Below are 21,010 nucleotides of genomic sequence, written 5' to 3'. Positions count from 1 at the left end.
TTATTGTACAATTTTAGGCCGTTAACTAACGGCTTAATTTCGTTCAGTCTGTAATATTTATTGCACGATTTTAGGCCGTTAACTAACGGCTTAATTTCGTTCAGTCTGTTATGTTTATTGTACGATTTTAGGCCGTTAACTAACGGCTTAATTTCGTTCAGTCTGTTATGTTTATTGTACGATTTTAGGCCGTTAACTAACGGCTTAATTTCGTTCAGTCTGTTATGTTTATTGTACGATTTTAGGCCGTTAACTAACGGCTTAAATAATTTCGTTCAGTCTGTAATGTTTATTGTACGATTTTAGGCCGTTAACTAACGGCTTAATTTCGTTCAGTCTGTTATCTTTATTGTACGATTTTAGGCCGTTAACTAACGGCTTAATTTCATTCAGTCTGTTATGTTTATTGTACGATTTTAGGCCGTTAACTAACGGCTTAATTTTCTACAGTCTGTTATGTTTATTGTACGATTTTAGGCCGTTAACTAACGGCTTCATTTCGTTCAGTCTGTTATGTTTATTGTACGATTTTAGGCCGTTAACTAACGGCTTCATTTCGTTCAGTCTGTTATGTTTATTGTACGATTTTAGGCCGTTAACTAACGGCTTAATTTCGTTCAGTCTGTTATATTTATTGTACGATTTTAGGCCGTTAACTAACGGCTTAATTTCGTTCAGTCTGTTATGTTTATTGTACGATTTTAGGCCGTTAACTAACGGCTTAATTTCCTACAGTCTGTTATGTTTATTGTACGATTTTAGGCCGTTAACTAACGGCTTAATTTCGTTCAGTCTGTTATGTTTATTGTACGATTTTAGGCCGGTAACTAATGGCTTAATTCCGTTCAGTCTGTTATGTTTATTGTACGATTTTAGGCCGTTAACTAACGGCTTAATTTCGTTCAACAAGTAGTTTATATAATGGTAGATTTTAAGCCGTTAACTAACGGCTTAAAATCGTACAATAAGAATATAGTTATTTAATTTTTTTTTATTATATATATTAAAAAAAATATTATTTATTATTTAATTTACGAAATTATCATACCGACCGGGATAGTGGCTTAAAATCTCACAATAAACAGACCGTGATAGTAACATATTATGTCATTATATATATTCCCCCGGTAAGAGTACGAAATTGATCCAAATGGTCCACGTTTGGTGTGAAGACCTCGGAAAGTACAAAAAGAAGGAAACCACGGGACAAGATACAATCGAAGACGGTGAGAAAAAGCACAAAAATGAAATATCTCTTTGTAAAGCTGCCGACCGAGTTGTAGGGGTGGGTCGTAAACTACAACATAAGTATAAATCGTCCCTTCACGGCATCCGTGTAGAGTCTCTCACTCCTGGTATATTTCAAAGTTTCTGTCAACCTGTGCACAATCCCACCCGATCATTTTCTACTGACGAAAGCGACTCAACGGCGGATTTCTGGGAATTTAAAATCTTTGTCATTGGGCGGTTGAGACGAGGGGATCGTTACGTTAAAGGTTTAAATATCATTGCTCAAGCTGTAGCATCTTTAGGAGAGAAGTTTAAGTTGACATGTGTTGGCGCTCCGGCAGGTCAACAGAGAGCAACTGAAAAATGGTTCGTCAACAAGGTGGAAATCGATCGGGACCAATTAACAATCCGTGGTTTTTGCAGCCGAGAAGAATTGAAGGAAATGCTCTGACAGGCGGACTTGGTTGCCTTACCCTTCCGTGTAGAAGGGTTTGGTCTCATTGCACTCGAAGCAATTTCTGCTGGCGTCCCCGTCCTCGTTTCTGGTCAGTCCGGCATAGCGGCAGCTCTCCAGAAGGTAATAGGTGGGAGAGATGTGATTGTTTCATCTACGGAGCCCCAGGAATGGGCAGAGAGGATTCGGCAGTTGTCCCTACAAGACCCACAAGCGAGAAATGACAATGCTTTGTGACTGAGAAAAAATTATCAACAGACTTACCCTTGGGAGGAGGAATGCGGCAAATTTGTCAAGGTACATGAAGCTTTCCTTGACCCTGTTCTCTTACAAAGAGAACTGTGGTGGCATCTCTGTTTCCTCTTTGGTCCTCATACACAACTTGAAAGTCGAGAAATGAAATGGGGTGACATTTCCCTTGGGACAGATCCAACCACTGGGTGAGAAATGCTTGTCTCCTATGCAAGACTGGAAAATCAGCCCATGGCACCAGTCAGAAGTGTAGAATCTCACAAATTTCCTGTTGAGATCTATAAAGTATTTAAGAGCCACAGACCAATGCACATGAATCCTGACTCACCTTTGTACTTGGCAGTAAAATGCAGGTACAAACCTAGCAACCAGGTTTGGTACATGAGGAGAGCTCAGGCAGTCAACAAAATTGGTATAAAAAGTAATTATTATCCCCAGCAGCCTGCTATTGACAAATACCTTAAAGAGCCCTGAAATTTTCTCAACTCACTTCTGATCCTTGCATTAATCTCAAGTAATCTCCAGTTTTTTTCACAGGCATCCCACACTAAGTATGAGAGTCAGTCTCGTGCGATAAATAAGCAACTAACACAATATCAAAATTGTCTTAGACATGAAGGTTTGTAAGGGGCTTCCAATTCTTGACTTAGGACACTCAATGCAAAGCCCTTGTTTATTTTCATGGTGAGTAGCATGTTGTGCAATTAATTTCTGATCTAAAAGAATTGAGCAATCTCTTAATTTGTTTGTCACATAGTAACACTGAAAACAGAACAAAAAATACTTAATTCAGATAAGAATAGGAAGATGATCATGCAATAAGGGCTGCAAGCAGCGTAACATGAAAGTGAAGTCTAGGTTAATTTCTGATAGGGTACCACAAGTAACCAAGGTTTGAACTGAGCTTAAGGTGACTGTGTTATCTAAAATGAACTAAGACATTTGGCATGGCTATATAATGGATTACATGTTAACACTACATGATGAACTTGTTCTGTACTTAGCTTCAGTTTTGTAGAATATTTGTCAGGTGGTAAAATGTTAGTAACTGTACAGTAGCATCTCTGTGGGAATTAATATTGTATTTGGCCGAACTGTTACATGCAGGTAATTGTATTTTTTATTCAATTAATTTGTACATCTATACAAGGTGTATTATTATTGCTTTTTAAGTAGCATTACTCTTGAAGTAAGGTATCAGTGAATTGAATAAAAAATTAAACTAAAAAAAATTGATTTTCCTCAAAGAAAGTGGTTATTTCACTCATGGCTGATTATAATCTTAATTCTAGATCTTAACCAAGTTTACTTGAAGACCTTTGGCCACTGCAGTGCATTCTATTTGGTATATGTTGCTCTTGCTGCATGAGCAAATCTGAAATCCATGGTAGTCTCTGTGAAAGGTCAGGGACAAAATAGAGAGACTGATGATAAAGGCAATGTGAAAGTCTCCTCTTCTTAAACATGATTGAGACACAGTTCAAAGTGTTTGAGTCTATAACAATCAGTTTTCACATCAAATACCTACAAAAGTGGAACTTGAAATGAACAGCGATATTTGGCTAGCATGGAAATATTGGCACTTGTATGTCCATGGGCTGTTTTCAGTCAAAATTTGTTATCACTGTTTAAAATTGATTTTGATTTGCTCAAATTAATTTAATAACTTAATAAATAAATATCGACCTATTAACAAACGGTCAGATTAATGAATGGTACCAAATTACAAACATAGAGCTTTTCCTGAGGTGTAAGAATTGTGTTCATGCACTTCCATCCTCACAACTAGAACAAGCATTGAGTGGACAGCTCACTTAATAAAGGGATATAATAAGGAAACTATGATATATGACATCAAGCATGACAGTTCAGCTGCAACATAGACTTGAAATATTTTAGATTTGGAGAGTAAAGAATAATCTTTAAATGCCAGTACCCTGGTGGAATGCATGTAAATAACCAGTTCTCGAGTCTTTATTCTGGTATTTTCCTTTATTGTTCTAAGCATTAAAGTGCACCTAGACCCAAACTTTTTTTTCACTTAACGAAATAAGCTTATTTTTTGGAGTATTTCTGTGCAAAAATTTTTTAATTTGCTCAAATCTTTAATTTTCTATGCCCAGTCAAAATACGGAAAATTGGCCGCCATCTTGCCCCACGACCGAGTTTAAAGAAGAATGGCTCTAGCGGGTAATGTGACGTCAAATCGAGAACACGAAAGTCTGCATCTCACACATTTTCACTTGTTTGGGAAGATTGTCGTCGATATTGTCCGAAATATGCCGACTAGGTGTGTTGTATGAAGAATGTATGAAGCGCGATACCCTCTTGCAAATTTCGCACGTTGCTACATCCTTCTACAACACACTTAGTCGGCATATTTTCGGACAATTATCGACTACAACCTTCCCAAACAAGTGAAAATTTGTGAAATGCAGACTTTCGTGTTCTCGATTTGACGTCACATTACCCACTAGAGCCATTCCTCTTTAAACTCGGTCGTGGGGCAAGATGGCGGCCAATTTTCCGTATTTTGACTGGGCATAGAAAATTGAAGATTTGAGCAAATAAAAAAATTTTTTCGCAGAAATACTCAAAATAAGCTTCCTTCATTAAGCGAAAAAAATTGTTTGGGTATAGGTGCACTTTAAGTACAATACCAAGCCTTAATACACGACTCGGGAAGTCAAGAGGGCCAATAACTAAAATCAACCAATCAAAATGCTCTATTGCCGGTCAATATTCTCTCAGTATTGGACCGGGCACTGTCCAGAATGGTCCCAAATGATACCACACTAGTGTCCCTTTGAACTTCAGTCGTGTAATAAATCTCTTATTAACCAAGCTTGCTCAGGACCATACTGGTAGAATATCGGCCCTCGGTCTTTTTTGTACGGACCGAGCGCAGTGAGGTCCGTACTGTCAAGACCTCAGGCCAATATTCTCCCAGTACGGCCCTCACGCTTGGTTAATAAGATATATATACTGAGTGGGCAGAAGAATTCTTCACTGCTTTCCTGAATCTATGTTGGAGAATGACACAGCTGCTGGTTTAAAGTAATTGACTAATAAAGAACTTTAATAGAGGGTTTCTTTTGAAGGCTTACAGAATTTGAATTAAATGTGGTTGGTTGCTCTACCATTTCCTGTTAATGCTACTGGGCACAAGTATGAAATGCAACTTTCACTGTTTTTAACACTTGACACTTGCACTCATGATTAAATTTTTTTGTTAAGGGTTAAACTGGGATTAATTTTTAAGTGTCCTCTGACAGGCATAACTAGGGTCATGCCAATGTGGAATAAACAGCAGCAGTGCCTTAAATTGCTTTACTATCGATAGCTAGTTGTTTACATTTACTGGGAAGCAAAGATGAAAAGATTGTAAAGATGAAAAGATTGATAGCTAGTTGTTTACATTTACTGGGAAGCAAAGATGAAAAGATTGTAAAAAGGTACAGCATGTCTTCTAAAGATAACAGACAGAATGAAATTAAGCCGTTAGTTAAAGGCCTAAAATCGTACAATATACATAACAGACTCAACGCAATTAAGCCGTTAGTTAACGGCCTAAAATCTCCCAATAAAGATAACAGACTGTATGAAATTAAGCCGTTAGTTAACCGCCTAAAATCGTACAATAAATATAACAGACTGTATGAAATTAAGCCGTTAGTTTACGGCCTAAAATCTTACAATAAACATAACAGACTGAACGGAATTAAGCCGTTAGTTAACGGCCTAAAGTCGTACAATAAATACAACAGACTGAATGAAATGAAGCCGTTAGTTTACGGCCTGAAATCTTACAATAAACATAACAGACTGAACGGAATTAAGCCGTTGGTTAACGGCCTAAAATCGTACAATAAACATAACAGACTAAACGAAATTAAGCCGTTAGTTAACGGCCTAAAATCGTACAATAAATATGTCAGACTGAACGAAATTAAGCCGTTAGTTAACGGCTTAATTTCGGTCAGTCAGATATAAACATATTTATAAATAATTCTCTCATCACGCGTGTGCGGGAAGACAAATTTCTCGGGATTATCATTCACGAAAAGTTATCTTGGAAACCGCATATCTCTGCTGTCTGCGATAAAGTCTCTAAAGTAATGGGAGTCTTGTGAAAGTCAAGGTGATACTTACCTTTGAATACTTTGAAAACCTTATATAATTCTCTTTTCTTACCTTATATAAATTATGGCAGTTTAATATGGGCATCACTTATGCTTCTTACCTTAAACCCCTTTATGTACTTCAAAAGAAAGCCGTTCGTATACTATTACTTTTTCTCCTCCGCGCACATCCTCTAAACCCCTTTTTTCTAAGCATAATATTCTTTCACTTTATTCTATTCATAAATTCCATGTTGCCTGTTTTGTATTCTCACATTTTAATAACCTTTTACCTGCTCCTGTTTCCTCGATGCTTCATTTTAATTCTGAATATCACAATTATTTGACTTGTTCGCGTTTTAACCTGCATAAAACCTGTCATTAGTATCAATTTGCTATCAGTTGGCAAGCTCCTATTATTTGGAATGATATTCCGTTATCTGTGCGCAATAATCTCACAGTAAGCAACTATAAAAAAAACTTAAGGGTTATTAAGACTGTATTTTTCTCTGAGTAGTTAATTAGCCTACGCATAATCTGCACACCTTATGGAACTATATGAGGTATATTTATTTGTATTTGTTTGTGGGGTTTATAGGAATTTATCATTAGTCATTTAAATATTTAAACTAGTTGCCAAGTATTGTAAAGATAGTCAAAATAAAGAAAACAAAAGCGACTCTCGTGAGCTTGTTGCGCTACAAACACAGTTGGCTTTCTTTCCCGGCTCTCGAAGTAAACAAGTTATTCTTAATTCTTAATAATGCGAAATCAGCAGAGTGGAATAATAGTCATATCTTATCACTTGATAACAATGGAGTTTGGTTTCACGTGATACTAAATCAACCAATTAAATGCCGAAAGTGAAAGTGCAAGGCGGAAATCGACCTGAAATACGTTTAGCGAGGTGTTTCACTAGTTCATTTTCCTTTAAGTAATGCCTTCAGTTGTTATGAAGTGATTTCAGATCATCAGCACGGCGAACTATCACTCCAGACTGACAGTAACATAGCAACAAAGTTTTGGTAAGCCAACTCAAGTTAATTTTTGTGCTTCATAACTCCATGCCAGAGTTTACGGTCAAGACGCCCGAGAGTCATCTCAACCGAAGTCATGCCGAAACCTGAGTCATGTCGCCCCAAATCGAGTCGCCCAAAGAAACAAATACGTAAAAGATCAGACTAACAAAAGTCTGAGAAATTTTTATCTCTCAAGTGCTCTTTGTTTCTGACAACACCCTAAAGATTTAAAAAGCATTGTTCGTTTCTAACAACAGAGGGAAGCGTTGTTTGTCTGGTATGTGATTGTTTCGTACTCACCGACATTTGGTACGCTTAAGAAACTTCGTCTTGGTTTCTGACAATAACTTTAAGACTACGATGACATAGAAATCGATCGTATGGTCAGAATTAAAAAACAAAATGGTTCGAGTAACGATTCTAAGAGCGCTGTTCGTTTCTAACAACAAAATGAGGCGTTGCTTATTTGGTATGTACTCGTTTCGTGCTTACGGACGTTTTGTGAGCTTGAGACACTTTATCCTAGTCTCTTTCAACAGAAGAAACAACAAAGTTGAGAAACCTTTATCGCTAAAGGGCTCGGCTCTTCGTTTCTGACAACACCGTGAAGATTCAAAAACATTGATCGTTTCTAAGAGGGACCTCAAGCAAACAACGACAAAGGTCACAAATAGACGAAACAGAACTTTATTTGTCTGTTACTTTTTACTACGAGGCAATCAACATCTGTTTACTGGGGTTTCATCATCAATGGCCGGGTACCAATCAACCAGCGGGTCGAGAAAGTACTGATTCCCACTGCGTATGAATCGGCAGAGTACGTCTGTGCCCTGCATTTTGTTGTTACAGAAAGAACAATACTTTCCTTTGTTGCTGGACGCTTTCCTTTGTTGCTCTAAAACAAAGAAGACTTTAAGAATCATTACTCAAACATATTTCAGTTCTGATCACATGTTGGATGGTGTTGTTAGAAACCAAGATTAAGTTCCTCAGGCTTAAGAAATGTCCTATACCCCTTTTAAGCACTGGATTACCTCTCTTCTGCATGATTACCTCTTTGTGTCTCTTTGGAAATCAGGAGGAAGAAATTTCTTCCTGGGTATTTTTGGTCAATTAAATTTTCCGTGATCAAAAAGGCACCTTTGCACTGTACCATTGCACTGTACCATAATATGCCAGCAAAAGTAATTTGCAGATGCCATATACAGGGCGTAAAATTGCGCCTAATATAGGCGCCAATGAGACTAAATTTTTCACTTTCGCGACCAAATCCTGAAAATTAGTCAACAAATTGGCGACTAGAATTTCTAATCACACCTTAACTAGAGATTTAGTGATTGTTGAAGATTTGTAAAGATAAATCTGCTGCAAAGTTCCTCGTTAAGCTCGTTTCCAAAACGCAGCACATGCACGATGTCGAAGGTAAATCTATCGTCACTACACGCCATATTGGATTTAGGTAACTTATAAGGTTGTATATGATCCATTCTAGTGTCCTCTTAGTAGCTCGTGCGAATTAGCGGGCTCATTTTTGATGTTTGCATGACTGTTTCACTGATATGATAATCTATCTAGTACAGTGAGAGGGTAAATTTTTTTGTGTGTCTGTGTGTGTCATAATGGCCACCAACTTTTTGGAATTGGCTACCACTTTAAAATATTTAGGAGCCAAGTGACTACTGGGAAAAAAAGTTAATTTTACGCTCTGATATAACATGGTAGTCTCCTGTTACTAATTCAACAATTTTTTTGTGATTGACCGATAAAAGTAATTAATATTCATTTTTGTCCTTAATTCACAATCCCACCAACCTTCTAATGAGTTTATCAATCTTATGGTATCTAATAATTTGAATATATCAACAAAGTTGAAATCATGGTAAATTGGCCACCGTTACGATTATAAAAGCTGACCTTTTGAGCGTTAGCCCTTTGTCGGAGCGAATAGAGGAATTATGGCTTGTGTGTGCTTTCAAAGGCAGAGAATGGAGCTGCATTATTGGTGGTAACATGGCAACGAGAAAAACATGAATTAATTAGTGGAATGAAAAGCATTCGTGGATACCTGTGGGAAATTTTCTTCCCCCAATTACTCCTATGACACATTCTCTAGTCTTCTTATTTCAGGATAACACAGGTCACTTCCACTTAAACCTGTATTCCCTGAATCTGGGCGTTCTTCTAAACCCTGGTTTTCAAAAGGTCTCATTGTATCCTGTAACAGGAAGAACTCTCTTTATAAACAATTCCAAACAAACCCTACTGAATCAAACAAAACTAGATCAATATAACAAGTATCAAAATAAGTACAATTTTCTCATTAGAATTGCTAGGAAAAATATTTTTATGGCAAACTAGTCTCGGTTAGCTCAGACTTGAGGAAGACTTGGTCAGTTATTAAGCAGATTATTTCTAAAAAGAAATCCAAGCAACATTTTTGTAATAATTTATGAAAGACAGTACCAGTGTATGTTCAGACCCTTCATGTATTGCTAGTAACTTTAATAATTTCTTCGCTAACATTAAGGACCCTCTCTGGCCAGTAAAGTTCCACCTACTCAATTTTCTTATTAAGATTCCTTGTTGGTCACTCTGCTGACTGTTTCTTTCTAAAATTAATCCCACTTCTCCTGATGAGGTGGCCTCTACTGTTCATTGTCTAAAAAATAGCAAATGTGAGGGTGTGGATGGTCTTTCTATGTCTCCCATCAAAGAAAGAATTGATTTACTTGCTGCTCCTTTATCTCATCATGATTTACAATCTATCGTTTGAACATGGTGTCTTTCCTGATAAGCTCAAAATCGCAAAGATTATCCCAGTTTTTAAAAGGGACGACCCTTCTTTGTTCTCTACCTATCAGCCTATTTCTGTTCTCCCCTGTCTTTCTAAGGTCCTCAAGAAACCTTTTTACCCCATGTTATCAGGATTCCTCATAAAGTTTGATATCCTTAATCATCACCAGCATGAATTCAGACCACATGACTCTACTGCTATGACCATCTTAGAACTTAATTGTCAATAATATTTATGAAGGTTTTGAAACAACCAGTACACTGTTGGAGTCTTCAATGATCATAACAAAGCATTTGATAGGATGATCAATCATGAAATACTTCTGGATAAACTAACCTTTTATGGCATTAGAGGTATTCCATTAACCTGGATGACTAGCTATTTGTCCCACAGACAGCAGTGCATTGTGGTCCATGACCATACATCTTCATATAATCCAGTCATTTGTGGAGTTCCCCAGGGTTCCGTTCTTGGACTTTTACTTTTTCTTTTATATATTAATGATCTTTTTCATGTCTCCAACCTCTTGTCTATCATTCTCTTTGCTGATGATAACAAACTCACTGTTCATTCTGCCAAGTCTAAATTCATCATTTTTCACCCTAGACGTAAACAAATTAACTCCTCAGATATAAACATATTTATAAATAATTCTCTCATCACGCGTGTGCGGGAAAACAAATTTCTCGGGATTATCATTCACGAAAATTTATCTTGGAAACCGCATATCTCTGCTGTCTGTGATAAAGTCTCTAAAGTAATAGGAGTCTTGTGAAAGTCAAGGTGATACTTACCTTTGAATACTTTGAAAACCTTATATAATTCTCTTTTCTTACCTTATATAAATTATGGCAGTTTAATATGGGCATCACTTATGCTTCTTACCTTAAACCCCTTTATGTACTTCAAAAGAAAGCCGTTCGTATACTATTACTTTTTCTCCTCCGCGCACATCCTCTAAACCCCTTTTTTCTAAGCATAATATTCTTCCACTTTATTCTATTTATAAATTCCATGTTGCCTGTTTTGTATTCTCACATTTTAATAACCTTTTACCTGCTCCTGTTTCCTCAATGCTTCATTTTAATTCTGAATATCACAATTATTTGACTTGTTCGCGTTTTAACCTGCGTAAAACCTGTCATTAGTATCAATTTGCTATCAGTTGGCAAGCTCCTATTATTTGGAATGATATTCCGTTATCTGTGCACAATAATCTCACAGTAAGCAACTATAAAAAAAACTTAGGGGTTATTAAGACTGTATTTTTCTCTGAGTAGTTAATTAGCCTACGCATAATCTGCACACCTTATGAAACTATATTAGGTGTATTTATTTGTATTTGTTAGTGGGGTTTATAGGAATTTATTATTAGTCATTTAAATATTTAAACTCGTTGCCAAGTATTGTATCTCAATTCTAAGTTTTCTGACTGAACTTTTCTTTCTTCGTTTAATTATATTGTAATTATTTTAGTTAAAGCTTTCTTCTACTCTTGTAAATTCTTCACGTCTTTTGCTGACCTTAGGTCATTTAAGCCCCCAGCTTTGGCTGTTCTTGTGTATTTTTTCTTTCAATGTGTGAATAGTGTGAATAAACAAAATAACAAAATAAATAAATTTTCTTTTGATGTTTATTTTAGCAACATCCTTAATTGTCAGCATTGATCTGAAGGGTGCCTATGATGTGGGGACAATTAGAGGTAGCGTATCGATTAACTGTTTTTGAAAACAACGGTTGCAGCATTTGACAGTCAAATGCTGGGGTGTTTTTATTCACTCTGGTGTCATTTCATTTTAAGGAAAATTTTAAAACATTTTTATCTGTGTATCCCTGCCAAACCTCACACTTAATTCAGGAGCAAATTACATGCCTCAGATTGGAAACTATAAGTTAATTATATGTTTTACTGGATGGGAGGTCTGTAGAGGAAAAACATTAATGGGAGAGTAAAAGAAGTTCACATTTCTTTAAGATTAAAAGATGATTCTATAAAGTCTTGCAGCAACCTTTCACTTAAGGGAGGGACAAGATTTTGTAAAAACCTCACAGGATATTTGGAATTATTGGAGTTGTTTCAGATAGGTTCAGGACCCAATTTTTTTTTGCCACCCTGAGGACTTATTCACAATTTCCCACACGTTTTTAATTAAAAACATGACACTGTGTGTATTGAGTCATGTATAAGTTTATTACGTTTATGAAGTTACTTGTGGTGCTTGGTATGTCTTCAATGACTGTTATACTTTGCATCCTTTTCTATTTTTATTTTTGGATGATCAAAGCTGAGGAAATTTTGTACAAGTTTATTAAGTTTGTGAAGTTACCAAATGAATTGAAAATTAAGAAGTGTCTGTCATAAGTAAAATAATTCATAAAATGAAGTTTTTTTTATTCAATACATAATTGAATTTCCAAAATCACCAAATCTTGTGCTTACAGAAGGACCCTGGGGAAAGAAAACTGAGAGTCACCCTGTTGAGTGCTGAATGGAAAACTTCAAGCAATGGAGACTTAACAACCATCAACAGAGAGCTAGCAATACAGATGGCTAAACATCCCAATGTGGAAGTCAGTGTCTTCTTACCTCAATGCAGTGAAGAGGACAAGAAAAGTGCTGATAGTAAATACAATGTCAAACTAATTGAGGCTATTGAAATGCCTGGTTTTAAACCAGTTGATTGGTTAGCCTCTGTACCTGACGGCCATGTAATGGATTGTGTTGTAGGGCATGGAGTAGCTCTTGGTCGGCAAATTCAACTCATAAAGAAAAATCCAAATTACAGTCATTGCAAATGGATTCAAGTTGTCCATTCCGCCCCTGAAGAAATTGGAATGTACAAAAACATTTCTAAAGGTCAACAAATGCAGGAAGACGAAATAGAACTATGTAAAAAGGCTGATCAAGTTGTAGCGATTGGCCCTAAGCTAACTGATAAATATAAGCACCAGCTCAACAAACAAGATGTTTTCAACCTGACCCCAAGCATTTTCAGTGAATTTTCAGATGTGCAGCAAGCAAGCGATGAAAGAAAAACATTTTGTGTCTTGGTAATTGAGAGTGGTGATAATGAAGATTTTGATGCTAAAGGATACGAAATTGCAGCAAAAGCTATTGCTCACCTACAGGATAAATCTTACCAACTCAAGTTTGCTTCCAAACAGAGAGGAAAAGAAGATGAAATAGTAGAAAAGTTTCGTCAGTGTGGTATTGGTCGTAATCAGCTAATTGTCCGCAGCTTTGATGAAAACAGGGAAACATTAGCCAGCTTATTCTGTGAGGCGGATATTGCTCTATTGCCATCAAGAACCGAGGGATTTGGTTTGAGTGCTCTTCAGGCCATATCTGCTGGTCTTCCATTACTTGTCACTGAAAACTCAGGAATAGCAGAAGCCCTACGTGGGGTGCCTAATGGGTCACAGTGTATAGTAAAAGATTCAGAGCATCCTGAAAAGTGGGCAGAAGAATTAAAAGCTGTGCGTGACAAAGCCAGGAATGTACGCCTTGCAGAGGCAAAAGATCTTTGTGCTAAATATTCCCAGGTGTACAGCTGGGATGAGCCTTGTCGTTTCCTTGTTAAGAAGATGAATGAACTTGTATTTGGTAAGTCTTCTCATTTTGTGCACTAGACTGGCAGAAGTTTTTTCTAAATTTTGTTTATTTTTAAAACATTACTACCGGTCTTCACCAAAGTGGAGGTGGCAAGAGGTGAATATTTACAGTGCTAGCCACCAACACTGACTGACACCAAAGTGAGTAGTTGTTTTAGTATATATATTAAGAAAGTGAGATACTATAGCACAAAAGAGGATATTAATTCATTTGTTACTGCAACAGTTTCAATATTCTCGGACACAAATCCTGTGCAACTTGCTCAGAAGTGAATAAGGAAGGATATTTGAAGTTTGAGTAGCTAATCAGCATACCCTCAAAGCTATCCATTATTTTAGTATATACTAATGACTATTAAAGGTCACATACTCAGTGTAAATATTTAAACACAAAGGCGCGCTATAAAAGGAGCCTTAGGTCCCACAGGACCATTTGTCAATCAACTGTCGTGTGATGTAGAACTCTTAGAGCGAAGTCAGCTTGAGCTACAGCTACTCCAAAGCAGTGAACAGCGGGCCCATTCCTCAAAATTGTTTTCTGTCTTCATCGCAATACAAGAATTTTGAGATTTGTGTTCCCTTTCTCCAATGGAAACTGTATTTGTGGCAGTAAAACTTGAGATCGAAGTAGGTGGTTCACATGTTACCTCATTGCCACCATGCTGGTGGAAGTAAACAATAGATATCTCATTAGCTTCTTCTGTTTGTCTACCAGCATTTAAATTTGACCCGCACATGTCAACGGTGAGTGACAAATGAGTCTAGGTCTTCCCAGGGAAGACTTCCTCATATAGTGCGCCTTCGTGTTTAAATTTCAGTTGTACAGTTTTTCCAAAAATTAATGGTTAATTTTAAGAATATATTGTTGGTCTAAAGCTCTAAATTGGGGTTTGGGGTTGATAATTGTTTTATTAAAAAAAAAAAAAAGACCCCAAGATATTAGACAAATCTTCTCAACTTTATTTTGTAAGAAGAAACCAGATGTTACAATGTACAGATATTAGATTATGGTATATTGGCTCATATACCATAATAGCTAAGCCAATAAAAAGTCTTGAATTGTATTATCCAATCATACAGTTTTTAATAATATATGATATGCATTTATCTATAATCTTAAAAATAATGATGATGATAATAAAGGCAGAAAGTGTTCTTACTTACCATAAAAACCCACAGACTAAAACACGTGGAGCAAAAAATGTTCTTGGGATCACTTTCTGAAATTGCTTAGAAACCAGGCTCAACTCAGTAAGCCTACTTGCCCAGGCCTTTGCATGACCTTTTTCGTTTTGGGTGGTTTTTGGATGGTTTGGGTGGTTTTGGGTGGTTCCATGTTTTAGTAACTACCATCTTATCTTTACTGGCTGCAGGAGGGTCAGGAGACACCAGAAATGAGAAACATAAAGCTCCAAGTTCAAGCAATCTCTACACTGTTAAGAAGGGAAAAAGTCAGGTCTCTGAGCAAGTATCAGACCCAGTTCCTGATCCAGGTATTTCTGTCTGTCCCAATCATTCAATTAATCAATTACTTAGTCTATCCATTCAAACATCAATCCTTTCTGTCATCAATTTCTTGATCGAGTGATGGCTTTCTGTAATTTGTGAAATGGAACATTATGCAAATTTCAGATTTCGGTTTTGTAAATTACAGATAATTTTCAAGTTCATTTTGCGAATTACAGATTTCCATTTCATTTTGTTTTGTATGTGTCAGTTAGCCAATCAAACAATGTGTCTAACGATGAAAAGAAAAAAAATTTCAAAAAAGTTTGCTCCAAAACAAAATTACTGTACAGATCGGAAATATTTCCTTTCTTTAAGTTGTTGACTTTATCTGAAGGGCTACTATTTTTGTTAATTTGAAAAGAGAACAAATGACTGTTTGAATCAGTGACTTAAATTAAGCCAAAAAGAGCTGCTAATTTGGAAAGCGAACTAGCTGTGAAGTTACTCAATTGAACATTGGAAGGGAGGAATGGTGGATTGGGGAATTTGAGGAATATCTTAGGACACAGAAAATTGGAATATCCTAGAATGTGATGTGAAATAAAAGTCTCAAAAAAAAGAAAGAAAAAAAATTCTATCATTAAAAGGTAACATTAAAAGGATCTTAGGTAATCATTGTTGGGGCTCAGAGGATTGAGGAACCATGAGGCTTTTAAGCTAGCCCCTTTAAATTATTATTACTTTTATTACCATTACTACTATTATTGTTAATGCCATTACTTGTTGCCATTTGATTATTGGGTTGAACATCAATTAGACAAATTGAATGTATACTTGAATCATCTCTCTCTTGTGGAAAAGGGTACTAATAAATGTGTAGGATGCGTTTTCTATTTTGCATGTGTGAGACAAATATTCTTCAACACTTCCTTCTTGCATCATTGTACAACCTCTAGTTCTATTAAATGCTATTAAAATTGTGCTTTACTTGTAACCTTATGCAGTTTTTGACTGTCTATTTAATATATTCTTTTCAGGAAACACCAGAAACAAGAAACCTAAAGCTCCATGCTCAAGCAATCTCTACACTGTTAACAAGGGAAAAAGTCAGGTCTCTGAGCAGGCATCAGACCCAGTTCCTGATGCAGGTATTTCTGTCTGTCTCAATCATTCAATTAATCAATTACTTAGTCTATCCTTTCAAACATCAATCCTTTCTGTCATTAATTTCTTGATCAAATGGCTTTCTGTAATTTGTGAAATGGAACATTTTGCAAATTTCAGATTTCGGTTTTGTAAATTACAGATTTTAAGTTCATTTTGCAAATTACAGATTTCCATTTCATTTTGTTCTGCAAATGTCAGTAAGCCAATGAAACAATGTGTCCAACCATGAAAACACATACAAAAAAAAAAAATGAAAACTTGGCTCCAAAAGAAAATTCCTTTGAATTACAGATCTGACTCTATTCTGCACCCTAAATATTTGCTATTTGAGTTTTTGCTTTATTCTTGTTTCCGAAACCATTGTATTTTTCAACAGCTGGTGTTCAGCATGGAAATTCTGCTTGATGCATTGTTGAGAACATTATTTCTTCTATCTATATCTTCTTTGCTGGTGTTGATAACAACACTCAATCAACACCCTTGCCAGCTACAGAAACTTCTGACATTAAAGGAGGTGTCATACCCATAGAAACTACAGGACTGATGGAATCCCTTACAATCTACTAGAGAGGGTGGCAATAAAGCTATAATTAAAACTTTGCTTTCTTCTGGGTTAGAAATAGATTCAAGGGGTATGATGGTTTGACACTGTTAATGGTGACAGCTACTAATGGTAAAGAGGAGACAGTTAACCTTCTTTTTACCAAGGGGGCTGATCCACACCTTAAAAGCTACTTAGAATTTCCACCCCCCCCCCACCTCATTCTTCCTAATACAGCCACAAATGCATTATAGATAAACAGGAAAGATTACTTAAGCATACTTTCTCTATATATCCATTCTTATTTCTTCTACTGTGTCTTAATCTTAATGGTTAATATTTGAATTTTATATGTACTTTTGTTTGGGTGTTACGAAAACGAAGACCCTCAAAAACGAAGACCTAAGACCTAAGACCCGGTCTTCGTTTTCGTACTACAAAAACAAAGACCCTGTAAGCAGAAAACCATAGAAATTACAACTTAAACACACATTAAACAGCAACAACGCTTAGTAATATAATACATTACACTTCACGCGTTTCTTTCCATAATTAAACTACCCATATTATTATATGGCCCGTCTTGTCTGTTCTGTTTCGCTATGCAAGCCAATTTGGTGTGGATATTCTCGAGGGTTTCCTCGGCTAAACTTACAACACATGTTATTATTCTGGAACAGCAGGCAGAATTCGAATGCTAGCTGCCTTTGATTTATAGTTAGCATTGCGTGACAGAATAACAGAGAACGCATTCTGTACAGGAAAAATGACTCTTGGGTTCTGTCAATAAATAATCAATTTCTACTGTATTTGGTAGCTAAAATAGATTCTGATAGTTCAGCTTTCTCTACTGGAAAATTCTCGTTAAAAAGTAAACAATTATTTTGGCTAATGCAGGGTCTTCGTTTTCGTAGTACGAAAACGAAGATCCTTTATTGAAAGCAGAAAATCTTTTGAAAGTACGATTGTAGATGTACCCTAGCCTGAGCTCTAGTAATTGTTATTTCAGCTTTTCATCTGCTAAGACAGTTTGCGCGTGGTTTTTCTTGTTCTTTCTTCAGCCACCACTACTTTTGGCTCTTCGATTTGTTTTTCTATGCAATGAGTTCAAATTTGGAACAGACATCCCCATCAAAGGAGTGATAGGAATATTTGAGGGCCTTACTAAGGTTAAGCAGGCTTTATTCAGACTTTTTCGGGGGTCTTCGTTTTCATAACACCCCTTTTGTTTTACTAATTTTTACATTTATCAACAGCTGCTTCGCTTCAGACGTTTGAAACCAAAGGGTGGAATTCCTTACATTCTGCAGCTGAGAGTGGTAATGACGCGATCATTGAGATTTTGCTGTCTTCTGGGTTAGACATAGATTCAAGGGGTAATGATTGCACAACACCATTAATGGTGGCAGCTGCAGCTGGAAAAGAGGAGACAGTGAACCTTCTTCTTACCGAAGGAGCAGATCCATCACTGAAAGGGCAAGATGGATGGAGCCTTCTCCATTTTGCTGCTGAGTCTGGCAATGTCACCATCATTGACACCATGCTTTCTAAAGGTCTTAATATTGATTCTAGATGCGAAACTGTAGGTTTAACCCCATTATTGGTTTCCCTTCAAAATGACAGATTGGAGGCAGCAAAGCACTTAATTGAGAAGGGTGCTAATGTATCTTTGAAATTCAAGGCAGAAATGAATGCTTTGTCAGTTGCAGCCTTCACTGGTTCTGTTGCAGCCATTAAAATGCTACTTTCACATGGTTTATACATTGATTCTAGAGATGCTGATGGAAACACGCCATCATTAATGGCTGCAATGTTTGGAAATACAGAGGCTCTAAACTATCTTCTGGATCAAGGTGCAGATCCATTACTTCAAAATAATGAAGAACTTGGTCTCCTCCATTTAGCTGCTCTTTCTAAAAATGTTGCCACTATTGAGGCATTGCTCTCTAGAAAGTTTGACATAAATGTTAGAGGTAGTTGCATCAGTTTAACACCACTACTGGCTTGCCTGAATAAGGGCGATTTGGAGACTGCTAACTATCTGCTCAAAAGAGGTGCTGATGAACACATGAAAGGCAAGGAAGGGTTGACTGCTTTATCTGTTGCAGCAAGAAGTGGTAATGTTGCAGCCATTGAGATGCTGGTTAACCGTGGTCATGACCCTAATTCCAGGGATGGTTGTGATAAGACCCCCATAATGTGGGCTGTGGAATCAGGAAACCAAGCTGCTGTAAAATATCTTCTTTCTCTCACACACGAGGGTCTGTTGCCGACAACAGATTAGAGGCCCCAGAGGCTCACACTTTTATGAATACTTGCACAGGTGCAATTAGATGTAATAGTTATTAGTTTTTGTTTGAAAAAGGGAAATTCCAATTTTTTTATAGTTATGATAGATTGGATAGTCCATTTTTTATTATATTTACTCATAGGTTTGCATTTATTGTGATGCTAATTATATTGTGGCAAAGCTAATATCCAACCATCTTTACTGAACTGGCTTGGTCAATAAAGGATTAATTAATGTTTTTTTTTTTTAATTATAGCAAAATGATTTTGCTTCAACAAGAATTAAGAATTACTTGTTTATTTTGAAAACTGGAAAGAAAGTCAACTGTGTTTGTAGCAAATTAAAGTTTCTGTTCTTTTTGTTTTGACTGTTTTCTGCCACCTTTTGCTTGTGACTCAATCTCTGACATTGTCCAAAGTTAGGAACTTTGTAAGTCAGTTCAATCAAATCAGGCAATCTCTTAGGTAGCCAATCAGAACACAGCATTTCCTTCATATTGCTCATGGGCAATGTATTATTGTAACTAAGACATATTGTTAGATTTTAGGGAAACAGGATATTGTTTCTTTTATAGTTTCCATGCTAAATTGCATCTTACTCTGCAGCTGAAAGAATAACTAGGCCATGTAAAGGTGGAAATGATGGCATGTAGCTTCTTTGAATGGGCTAGGAATGGCTGTCACTCCTCCCAGCTTGTGTGTAGAGAAGCAGTACAAGAAACACATCTCCACTTGTGCATTTGCAGGCTCACCTTTAGGAAAGGCTTTAGCACTTTGCTCTTCTATTTAACAAATGGTAAACACCACAGCATACACTATTGAGTTATGGTTGCACGCGGGAGATTGCTAAGCATGAAAGAAGCGTAAGACTCGCTCGAGGCAATAGCTGAGAGCGACTCTAGCTTCTTGAGTGCTTAGCAAACCTCCCAAGTGCATCCATAACTCAATAGTGTACGCTGTGGTGTTTACCATTTGTTTTATAACATAACATTGATACATTGTAGCTAAAGAGTTCCCTTTTATTTAACAAATCTTACACAACTAGAAAAAACAAGCGTGCGCGGAAAAATAGTCTTTGCATTTGCTCACGTCAGCAGCATACACCCATGGGCAAATGGGGGACGCTAAATTGACCAATCAGAGCGCATGCTTTACTTTGGTTATGTTATAAATATTTTTTTAGTACAATGTACAAACTTAAGGGTATACTTTAATCACAATGTTTAGGATTTTCAAGGACTCCTATAAATCGTAGTTACTTGTTAGTAAATGGAAATGTAGTATTTAAAATCTAGTTTTTAGAACTTAGAATTCAAGTTTTTCAGGTGGCTTGAGAATTGTCTTGTATAGTTATATCATATAGTGTGGCAAGCTAACTGTACATGTTTGTAATCTATTTTCACTGTAAGTCAAGATCTGTTTAATTCTCTTTCCTCTCTAGAATGGTTATATATAGCTATTTGTTAATTAAAGTTTTTGACAGTGATCTAGATTTGCAATTAGTAGAAGGACACAAAATAGTGAGAACTAGTGAATTTACAATTCAGCATCATTTAGTGGTAATGTTCAATTTTTGCCTCAGAAACATCCTAACTGTAAGTAAGGTTGTAACAATTTTTTAATTTAGATAAAAGTGGTGCATAAATGAATGAAAAGAAAAGAAAATTAACTCTTGTAAAATTTACATCAGATTCTGTTGTTACTGGGAGATTGTAACCAAGCCGGCGCGCGCGGCCTCTATATCAATGCTAAAATGTAGCAGTGTCTTTCAAATCTGTTAAGAGATAATGGAGCCACCACCAGTCATTAGAATTGTAGTAATACTATACAAAGAGGACTTGATAGTCACCACAAGGTCAATATGTCAAAGAAAGAATTGTGATGTGTTTATATGTCAAAGGCAATTACACTTTGATTGGTCTAGCCAGATGATAAACATCCAATTTCAAACTAGATTTTAATTAATGTGCAGAGACTTCCAAATAATTTCCAAACAAGATGACTGGGTAAAGCCATTAGTGACCTGTGACCTAGCTACTTGACTGTTGATGTTTCAAGACTAACTTTGCTCTAAGAGCCATC

The 21,010-nt window shown here is 36.5% G+C and overlaps 1 protein-coding gene and 1 long non-coding RNA gene across 3 annotated transcripts; one reads left to right on the top strand and one right to left on the bottom strand.

Annotated features, from left to right (window-relative positions):
* Nucleotides 1–6,772: 6,772 nt before the first annotated feature.
* Nucleotides 6,773–20,612, top strand: LOC148721679 (uncharacterized). 2 transcript variants are annotated; one of them, XM_088736824.1, is made up of 6 exons: nt 6,777–7,082; nt 11,513–11,572; nt 12,313–13,474; nt 14,856–14,975; nt 15,969–16,079; nt 17,896–20,612. In XM_088736824.1, the coding sequence occupies exons 2-6, from the start codon at nt 11,552–11,554 to the stop codon at nt 18,921–18,923; spliced, it is 2,442 nt and encodes an 813-aa protein (XP_088592950.1). In that variant the 5' UTR covers nt 6,777–7,082; nt 11,513–11,551; the 3' UTR covers nt 18,924–20,612. The 2 variants fall into 2 exon arrangements, with proteins under 2 accessions (XP_088592951.1, XP_088592950.1); XM_088736825.1 differs by lacking the exon at nt 15,969–16,079 and having other exon boundaries at nt 6,773–7,082.
* LOC148721680 (uncharacterized) lies at nt 7,748–8,743 on the bottom strand. Its single transcript, XR_015992760.1, has 2 exons — nt 8,394–8,743; nt 7,748–7,971 (listed from the first exon to the last, which is right to left on the bottom strand). It is a non-coding gene; the product is annotated as an uncharacterized LOC148721680 (long non-coding RNA).
* Nucleotides 20,613–21,010: the final 398 nt, after the last annotated feature.

The sequence above is a fragment of the Stylophora pistillata genome, chromosome 10 (genome assembly GCF_964205215.1).
Source record: "Stylophora pistillata chromosome 10, jaStyPist1.2, whole genome shotgun sequence".
In the NCBI taxonomy this organism is placed as follows: domain Eukaryota; kingdom Metazoa; phylum Cnidaria; class Anthozoa; order Scleractinia; family Pocilloporidae; genus Stylophora; species Stylophora pistillata.
Note: the sequence above shows the minus strand (reverse complement) of the source record. Positions and strands in the feature narration are given on the sequence as shown.